This window comes from Hippopotamus amphibius, chromosome 2 (genome assembly GCF_030028045.1).
Source record: "Hippopotamus amphibius kiboko isolate mHipAmp2 chromosome 2, mHipAmp2.hap2, whole genome shotgun sequence".
Taxonomy (NCBI): domain Eukaryota; kingdom Metazoa; phylum Chordata; class Mammalia; order Artiodactyla; family Hippopotamidae; genus Hippopotamus; species Hippopotamus amphibius.
In genome coordinates, this window is record NC_080187.1 from 177200550 (window position 1) to 177211165 (window position 10616).

At 34.9% G+C, this 10616-nt stretch overlaps 1 protein-coding gene across 1 annotated transcript in view; it reads left to right on the forward strand.

Moving 5' to 3' along the window:
• The window catches only part of KATNBL1 (katanin regulatory subunit B1 like 1), a 49078-nt gene extending 39335 nt beyond the window's left edge, over window positions 1-9743 (forward strand). Inside the window, exons 5-10 of the mRNA XM_057721474.1 lie at window positions 4500-4618; window positions 5310-5360; window positions 5459-5548; window positions 5884-5973; window positions 6789-6882; window positions 8756-9743. Coding sequence (XP_057577457.1) covers window positions 4500-4618; window positions 5310-5360; window positions 5459-5548; window positions 5884-5973; window positions 6789-6882; window positions 8756-8788 — 477 coding nt within the window. The 3' untranslated portion in view covers window positions 8789-9743. The remainder of the gene's footprint in view (window positions 1-4499; window positions 4619-5309; window positions 5361-5458; window positions 5549-5883; window positions 5974-6788; window positions 6883-8755) is intronic.
• Window positions 9744-10616: the final 873 nt, after the last annotated feature.

Consider the following 10616-nt stretch of genomic DNA (forward strand, 5'->3'; position numbering starts at 1 on the left):
TAATTTCTTTAACTATGATTTGGTAAACTTAGTATTGTTTCCATCTGGCATGACTGTTTGAAAAGCATTTTCTGTGGCATTTAAGCAAAAAAAAACCCTTTTATATTAAAATGGTCTTAAGTATGTAGATGAATGGAAATGAGCATCATATGTAGGGTAATAATTACAAGTAAATAATATGAAAGAAAAGTAGAAAACAGGGACTTTTCTGGTGGTCCGGTGGTAAAGAATCCCATTTCCAATGCAGGGGACATGGGTTTGATCCCTGGTCAGGGAACTAAGATCCCATGTGCTGCGGGGCAACTAAGCCCGCACGCCACAACTACTGAGATTGTGTGCCTCAGTGAGAGAGCCTGCATGCTGCAAACTACAGAGCCCACGTGCCCTGGAGCCTGCACACCACAACTACACAGCCCATGCACCACAACTAAAGACAGAAAACCCACACACCACAGCTAGAGAGAGAAAACCCCATGCAACACAACTAGAGAGAAGCCCAAGTGCTGCAATGAAGAGACCGTGTGCGGCAACAAAACATCTCAAATGCCTCAACGAAGATCCTGCATGCCGCAACTAAGACCCAATGCAGCCAAAAATATAAAGAAAATTAAGCAAAACAAAACCAAAAAAAAGCAAAAAAAAAAAGGTAGAAAACAAAGTGTTATTAACTAAAACCATAATGAAATTATACAAAGATTCCATTTGCCAGTGAAAATGTTCTTGTATAGATCAGATCCTGGGGGAGTTCCCTGGCGGTCCAGTGGTTGGGACTTGGCATTTTCACTGCTGTGGGCCAGGTTGGATCCCTGGTCAAGGAGCTAAGATTCCGTAAGTTGTGCAGGTTGGCCGCCCACAAAAAAATGATCCTGGAGTAATAGAAAGTTAGTAATGCTAGGAGAAGTGAAGGAAGTGTGTATGGTGTCTGTGAGAAAAGAGGGAGCAAGTAGAATTTGACTTAATAGTGAATTTTCATAAGCCCTGGAGAATAGGATACCTATAGGTACCTAAACCTAGTGTTAAAGAGGATCACTGTCTTAATTCATTCACAAATGCTTATTATTGATGGCTCCCTGCTGTGCAATGCATTCTGCAAGCTCTGAGAAACAGATTGGTAGGTAAAAAACAGACACTACCCCTACTTTCATGTGGTTATAGAAGTGATGAGGCCAACACAGATCAGGAAATCAAAGAAACTACATACCCTGAAGGAAAAGAAAATGTGACTATATAGTCCAGAAATCTGGCCTACATTGGGACCTAGGTTGGTTCTTCAATTGAAACTGAGGGAATAAACATTCTCAGTGAAAATGCCTTAAAAAAAAAAAAGCTTCAGTTGTACATTTGTATTAGTGCCACAGTGTGGCATTTTTCAAGGCCCTCCTTTAACCTTGCTCCCATATGACTACTTTGCACAAACCTTCATTAACCTCATACTTAACAGGTTTATTGATTGTTCTTTTGTTGCTTCAGATGTTTGTTTCTTGACTGACTAGTGCCTGCTCTAAAGACCTAAATTTAAAAGTGATGCTATATTGTTTTGTTAGAGTTCAAATATACATAACCTTTTCACCCAACAGTTACACTCCTAGGTATATACCCAAGAGAATTGAAAACATAAGTCCACACAGATACTTATGAACAAATGCTTATAAGATTTTATAATAGCCAAAAGTGGGAATAATCCAAATGTCCATCAACTGACTGGGTAAATAAAATGTCATATTCTATACAGTAGAGTATCATTTGATCATTAAAAAGGAGTAAAATACCAATATATGCTATGCTGTATATAAATCTTGATCTTTCACACATCATGCTGTGTGAAAGAAGCCACACACAAAAAAAGGCCACATGTTGTATGATTCAATGTATGTGCACCATCCAAATTAGGTAAAGTCATAGGGACAGAAGATTAATGGTTGTGAGGAGCTGGAGAGAGGGGAGAATGGAGCCCAGAGTTTCTTTAGAGAGTGATGAAAAGGTTCTAAAATTCATTATGGTGGTGCTTGCACAGCTCTGTAAATGTATATACTAAAAATTACTGAATTGTATATTTAAAATGGGTAAATTTTATGGTGTGTGAATTATATCTTAGTCTGTTATTGAAAAAAATTGGATCTAGCTGTTCCAGTTCTAAAATTAATCCTACAGAAGGTTTTGTACAAGTGCACATATTTACATACGTAAGGATGTTCAGTGAGGCACAGTTTTAATAGTGAAAAACCAGAATCAATCTAAAGTTATGTTACATAAAGACTGGAGAATATGTAGTTGTTTTTTAAAAGTGAGACTGATCTATGTTTTGACTTTGAAAAATCTTTATAATATATGTGAAAAAACAAAGTTTTCAAAAATATCCAAGGGTGAGTCAAAAATTATCCACACTCGGCTGTAGAATTTATCTTAATTAACTTTTAGAAAAGACAAATACGTCGTTTTTCCACATAATCTCCTTGCTTTTCAATACACTTTGTCCACCTGTCAACAAGCTTTCATATTCCCTCATTGAAAAATGTTTTAGGCTGAGCTGCAAGCCACGATTGCACCGCTGTCTTCACTTCTTCATCAGAGGTGAATCTTCGTCCTCGCAGGGCTGCCTTCAGGCGACCAAACAGGTGAAGTCCGATGGAGCAAGATCAGGACTATAGGGAGGATGCTTTAACACCTCAAAAAGAAGTAATCCAGGACAGACTTAGGTTTCGAAAAGTTTGTGCGAGATGGGTACTGAAACAACTCACGGAAGAGCATAAACAGAAGCATTTGGATATCTGCAAACAAAATTTGGACTAATACTCTAAGGAAGGTGAAAGTTTCTTAAAGAGAATCATTACTGGTGACAAGACACTGATTCATCACTACGAGCCTGAGAGTAAATGGCAGAGTATGGAATGGAAACATCCTCAGTCGCCGACCAAGAAAAAGTTCAAAAGTCAACCATCAGCTGGAAAATTGATGCTTACATTTTTCTGGTATTCTCAAGGGCCAGTATTGGAACATTATCAGAGAAAAGGTTCAGGGCTTCCTAGGTGGCACAGTGGTTGAGAATCCTCTTGCCAATGCAGGGGACACGGGTTTGATCCCTGCTCCAGGAAGATCCCACATGCCTTGGGGCAACTAAGCCCATGTGCCACAAGTATTAAGCCTGTGCTTTAGAGCCCATGAGCCACAACTATTGAGCCCACGTGCTGCAGCTACTGAAGCCCACGCGCCTAGAGCCCATGCTCCACAACAAGAGAAGCCATGGCAGTGAGGAGCCCGCATGCCAAAACGAAGAGTAGCCCCCATTCACTGCAATTAAAAAGAAAGCCCGCGCACAGCAAAAAAAAAAAGACCCAACACAGCCAATAAAATAAATAAATTAATTTAAAAAAAGAAAGAAAGAAAAAAGGTTCAACAGTCAACAGTGCTTGTTACAGTGAGGTGCTTATTGAAGAGCTGAAGCCTAAACTTCGGATTAAACGCAGAGGACTGCTATCCAAGGGCATTGTGATCTTGCATGACAATGTACGTCTGCACACTTCTGCCCACACTGTCAACACTCTGGAAAAGCTTCGTTTTGAGGTGTTAAAGCATCCTCCCTATAGTCCTGATCTTGCTCCATCGGACTTTCACCTATTTGGTCCCCTGAAAGCAGCCCTATGAGGACGAAGATTCACCTCTGATGAAGAAATGAAGACAGTGGTGCATTCGTGGCTCAAAGCTCAGCCTAAAATATTTTTTACTGAGGGAATATGAAAACTTATTGACAGGTGGACAAAGTGTATTGAAAAGCAAGGCGATTATGTCGAAAAATGATGTATGTCTTTTCTAAAAGTTAATTAAGATAAATTCTACAGCCAGAGTGTGGATAATTTTTGACTCACCCTCATAAGTATTAGGATATTTTAATTTTATATATACCTAATCTGTCTTTGTCTAGAAAGTGGTTTGAAAGATACTTACCAGTCTGTTAGCTGTGATTACTTCTGGGAAGTGTTATTAGTTGTTTTTGTGGGCAAGCAGAGAATATTCACTTTTTATTTTATAAAGTTTTATGCTACTTGAACTTTTTACCATAGGCATATATTACCTTAATTATATAGAAAAAAAATGAATGAATGAATTTAAATACTTGTCACAAAACTCAATTTTTGTGGTCCCTTACTCATATGGTATTCAGTTGGTAATGACTAGCCTATATATTTGTGTTTTTCTTTAATTCACATTATAAATTAAATCCTAGGTTTATGGGTGAGTAAAAATTATTGTATGAACTATTGAGATTTAAAAGGAAAATGGTAGCAAGTAAGAAAAAGTATTGATAAAAAAATAAATAGGTCCTAAATTTATTCAAATTATTTGTTTACTGTGTTCACTGCAGTATTCCTTTTCGTGGACCAGTAAAAGGAGTCATCTTCACATAATTTTAAAATATGTCTACCAGAATAATTTAATTGAAAAAAACTGTTCCATGGCATATCTCAATGTGCTTTTCAACAAATTAGATTACTGCCTTTCAGGTTTCTCAGGACCATGAAACAATGGCACAGGTTTTGTTCAGCAGGAATTTGAGATTGAATGTAGCTTTAACTTTCTGGAGAAAGAGAAGTATAAGTGAACTTGTAGCTTACTTGGTGAGGTAAGTGTGACCCTTTATGGTTTTGTTCAGTAAAAGTAATTTCCAGTGTATTATCTAGAAGTGCCTCTTCTTTTTCATGTTATACTGGCTAAAATTTTAAACTTCTATGTTTAGCTTCAATAGTAACAATATGGTTTAAATTACATTTATCGCCAAAGAGTAACCAAAATACAGAAAGCCATCTATTTTATCAGATTGAACAAAGCTGTTACCTTCTCTGACTAAGATTCTTATCTACATAAAACTAAGAGATACATTATGGGAAAACCAACCTTTTAAAAATCCCCTTTGAGTGAAAATTTTAACCATTAACTTCCTCACTGTATTTGTCTCCTCAAATGTTACCTTGGTGAGGCCTTCCGTGACCACCTTATTTAAAAATACATATTTCTTCACTCCCTGTCCCTCTTTCCCATTACATTTTTCTCCATAACACTTACCACCATCAAGATGCTTTATATATTTCACTTGTTTATTGTCTGTCCTTTCACTCTCCACCCCCTCTCATACTCAACACACACATTGAAATACAAGCCCTGTTTGTCTGTTCACTGCCTGTATCCCTAACACATAACTGATCGTAGACACTCAGATCATTTGTTGAATGTGTAAATTTCTCAAAAGCTATGTGAAGGTTATAATATGAAAATAAATAAGAAAATCAGCTATCTAAGCAGTTTTGTTCCCACAGGATAGAAGATCTTGGAGTTGTGGTAGATTGCCTTCCTGTGCTCACGAATAGGTAAAAAGAATATTTTTCAGAAAAAAAGTATGTTTAAATAAGGACAAATTACAACCTGTTCATAATTTTACAACTTAGTATTCATTTATTTATTTTAGTTTACAGGAAGAAAAACAATATATCTCACTTGGCTGCTGTGTAGACTTGTTGCCTCTAGTAAAGTCACTACTTAAAAGCAGATTTGAAGAGTAAGTGCTAATCTGAATTCCAATTCATTTTTCTCTTTCAACATCTGTAATTTTGTGCCTTATAAGTGCATAATAATGGTAGATTGAGCTCCATGAGACATACATCGTTTTCTGTTTCGCAGGAGCTTATAGTCCAATTAGGAAAAGAATATGGAATGACTGAAGAACAATTACAAAACCATCTATAAACATGCTATATAAAATACAATTTTGTGAAAGTAGTGAAATAGAATTTTTAAAAGGGGAATATCAGTATGTATATGTGTTTTTTGAGGGGGGTAGAGTATCATCTTTTCTGAAGGCTCCTTGAATTTTGTAACAAAATGTCATTTCAGGTATATAATAGTTGGTTTAAACTGGCTTCAAGCAGTCATAAAAAGGTGGTGGTCAGAACTGTCATCCAAAACAGAAATTATAAATGATGGGTGAGTATACCTTTAAAAATAAACTCATGCTACTAAAGTTTTTTTTTTCAAGAAAGCAAGCTTGATTAAGCTAGGTGATAATTTTATTTCATGATTATCTGTATATAATACTTATTCTCTTCATTTTCAGAGAAATATTAAATTGGGATACTCTTCATACGTGAAAAGTTGAATTCCAGAGCCCAGTAACCCCCTGTATCTGTTGTTCTGGCAGAATCCTCCCCTTCATTTTGGGAGGCAAAAGCACAGCAGTGGTTTAACCCTTATATCCATTGTAAAGGAGTGAGAGAGAAAAAAAGAGATGACCTTTAGTGGAATAAGGCTGAGGCACAGGAATGGAGTCACTGTGCAGGGTCCTTTGGCTCCTAAACATTAACATGAGAATCCAGTGATCACAGTTCTAAAAACTATTATAATCATAATTTGAGTATTGCCTTGTTGTGAAAATGTGTGGGTATTCTACCAAATGAGCCAGATTATCATGAAGCTACCAAAGAAAAAGAAGAAAAAAAAAATCTCCCAACAGTTTCCTTTAAGTCCATAATTTGCTTTCTAGGCTCTCAAAATTTTCCCACTTCATACCCAGTTGTCTGAATGTTCCAGATGCCTCATTGTTTTCTTTCTTGCTTTAACAACTAAGTAACGTTTAATTTCCATGATTGACATGTACTAGTTTAAAGAGTTGCTTGACTTCAAATGGTATAATTTTATCCTGAAAAATACTTGAAAATTTTAAAGCTGTTTTCATTAAGTGTATTTACTTCCAGAGTCCATATCTTACTATATTTGCATTTTTCCTTTTTTTTTCCTCCTAGAAATATTCAGATTTTAAAACAACAATTAAGTGGATTGTGGGAACAGGAAAACCATCTTACTTTGGTTCCAGGATATACTGGTAATATAGCCAAGGTAATCTATATTTAAGTTTAATTAAAAATTAGAAATAATGTATTAGTATTATGCATTCATAAATGAGCTCTTTCAGATGTCCAGTTCGGTACTACTCTAATAAGGTCTAAAGTTGATTTCACATTTATAAATGCTTAAGGTCCTCTGGATATGAGTATGACTTTGGCAAGGAACATATTGAATGTGTTTCAGATATAGCCACAGAAATAATGTACTAGTAGGTATTTAATGACCTAGCTCCACTTAGAGAAAAATATTTGAAAAAAAGTTAAGAACCCAAGTTAAAGAGGCCTCTGAAAAGACAGTGACACTCAGGAAGCAAGGGGTGAGGAATGTAATCAGATAGTTTGGGGGCATATTTACTTGGCTTTTGCTAATGTCATGCTTTTTGGGGAAAGTTAAATTGCTCAAATCACAGTATGAATTTGACATCTGATTTCTTTATTGATTTGCTTTTCTCAAAGAAAAGGTACATTGTTATTTTGGATTTTAATACTTAAACTTCAGAAAACATTGGTAGTTAAAATATAATTGCAGGAAAAAAATCACTGTTAAGGAATATTTCCACCTTTGTATTGGGCATACTGCTGTCATATAAATGGGCATTAGCTTAGAAGTATAAAAACTTTCTTTGGTTTAAAAATATAATATTCTAAATAAGAGGATTTTTTAAGCTCTTTATTGCAATATAATTGCTTTACACTGTTAATGCCAGTTTTTGCTGTACAACAGAGTGAATCAGCTGTATTTATACATATATCCCTATATCCCCTTCCATGACTCCCTTCCACCCTCCCTGTACCACCTCTCTAAGTCCTCACCCATCCTCGAGTTGATCTCCCTGTTTTATACAGCAGCTTCCCACTAGCTGTTTTATATTTGGTAGTGTATATATGTCAGTGCTACTCTCTCACTTCGTCCCAGCTTCCCCTTCACTTCCCACCCCGTGTCCTCAAGTCCATTCTCTACATCTTCATTCTTGCCTTGTCACTGGGTTCATCAGTACCAGTTTTTTAGATTCCATATATATATGAGTTAGCATACTGTTAAATAAGAGGATTTGTGTCTTGGACTTACTTATAAAATTCTTCTTGGAATACCTTCATGAAAGGAAGCATGATGATGTATCAAGCCAGCGTGTTACCACTGTGTATAATTTTACTCTCTAGAATTCTTAATGATGAAAATCTTATGAACAGAAATCAATTTCCTGAAGTTTTTATGGTTATTTTGATTGCTCTTTTGATAATAGGAAGGAAGATGAAGTAAAAATTGATTGAAAATAAAATACATAATATATCACCTTGTTCTGGAAGTGCCTTGTATTTTTAGTAGTAGAACTAAAAAATTGTTTCTTAGAAATTTGTTTTCAATTGTAATTTTTTATAAAGGGAGAAGCTTTATTGTGAACATAACCATAAGATACTGTATTTATTATTGCAAACAATATTGGGTGATTAAAAGTTCTGTGAAGTTTCTTAAGCTATGATAAGACCTCTTTTACAATATTAAACTCTCATTGCAATTTTTTGAGGGTAGAAATCAGAATGGCTATCGTTAAGCTGGCCTAGAGTTTATATAGCGCTGAAAGAGTTGCTGCGAATGATGTAATGATCTTACTTAGCTATAAAGGCAGAGTTATTTGATCACAGAGACTAAAACATTCACTAAGCACTTTGTGAACACTTTTGAACACATGCTGTGTGCTACAAAAATGCAGATAAAATGTTGAGTAAGACAAATCTTTTGCCCTCAAAAGGTCAACTAAGAGAAACTAAGGCAAAACTAGTGACAGAAAGGGAGAAGAAAATGGGGTGTGTGTATGTGTATTTACAGTACTGGCTAATTAAATGTTTTTGTTTTATTCTCTAAGGATGTAGACGCTTATTTATTACAGTTGCATTGAGAGACTTCATCTACTAAATAGCATTTGATTATCCAAAACATCCCTGGACTATATGACTTCCCAAAAAATGTCTCAACTGAGAACTGTGAACTGTGGAAGAAATCGAAACCATTTTTTCCTTTAAAAAGCCACATAATGAAACCACTAATGAAACCCTAATGATCTACTTCACATTGAAGTGGAAAAATATCCAAAAGGAGCAGCGTCAACTTTAATGAGGTGAAAGTGCACTATGAAGATTGTTCACCTTTGCTGCGTTTGGGATTTATATGGTTATTTGGTAACATTATTGAAGAACTACTGGGTCTTAATGCAGTCCTGCATAAGAATATAATTTATACTATGTGAAAAATAAGACAGGACTTATTACTAGGAATCACAAAGACCAATCATCATTACTTTTTTTAAGATTGTGTTTTATAAGAAAACACTTAAATGTGTGCAGCTACTATTTTCTTATGTTGAAAAGACTTTGAAAGTTTAAACCATTGTAGCAAATAATCAATACTAAAAGTTTTTTGTTCACACTGAGATACTGTGTATGCAGAATGCCTTAATTATTAATAAGCCAATGTGTATGATACCAATATCTGTTTAAGAAAATTAAAACCAACCATGCTTCTGGCATGATAAAATCATGGAATTAAATCAGGGGTTTCCATTCATGTACAATGTTGTTGTTAAAACTTATTCCACACCATTCTTAAAACTTGAGAATATTTTTAGTATCTGATTTTTTTTTTTGCCAGAATCGTGTCATGTATGTATGTGTTATTCCTATATATAAGAAAAAGGTGAATATGTATTTGTATGAATGCTTAACTGGAAATGTCCGTGGAGTTGGCTAATTTATATTCACTTTTTATTGTATATAGATTTCTAATATTTTCAGTTATGTATCATTTGTTTTCTTCATTTGAGTAAATTCACTAAATATTTCTAATTTTTGCTTTTTTAAATTCTGATTTTATATGAATTCTGATTTTTTTTCACTATATATGTTTAAAGAATTACATACTATGCTTTAGAAATGTTTACACTTAGTGCTGACCTTGTATTTTAATTCCAACACTTTACTACCTCCTCCAAAGGTTGGTATGAAATGCCAGCAGACTGTATGAGGTCTTTTTTTTTTAATACCATTTTTAGTATCAGTGAACCCACTTCTGGAATGTCTTAACAGCTGTATACATTATCTTGAAAGTGGCTGGGGTTTAAATACTACTCCTGGTGGCTCATACATCATCTCATCTTTAATAAGCCAGAGAGACATCTGAGCAAAGATTTTTAATAATTGAATTTCTGTTCAGTAATTCTTCAAGCACTTGAATGTAAATCTTTAGCATTTACCCAAATATTGATATGAATCTGAAACAAGCATCTTTCTTACTTTAACAAATGTTACTTTTTCACTGAGTTCTATTTTTGTATAGCTATATTTTGTATAGCTATGTATTCCTCACAGTGAACATCAATTGCAGTAATTGATTATTCGCTAAAGTTTTTAGATTAGAATAATTTCAGATTATTGCACTTCTGGGTTTTGAGAGTTGAGTTATTTAAGAAATCATTTTTCAGGAAGTGGGAATTTGAATTGTAAACCTGCGTCATCTCTGTGAAACCTTAAGATGATGAAATATAACCTTTCTTTGTTCCTATTCCTTTAGTTTTCACTCTCTTATCTAGCAGTTTCAGCTAGTCAGCGCAGTTGGTGCATGATGCTGATGAGGCTAAGGAGAGGAGTTCAATCCTTTTAGGTATTTGTTAACTTTACACACATATACAGAACTATTCATGGCTATGATTGTACCTTCCCTTAGGTATCCAT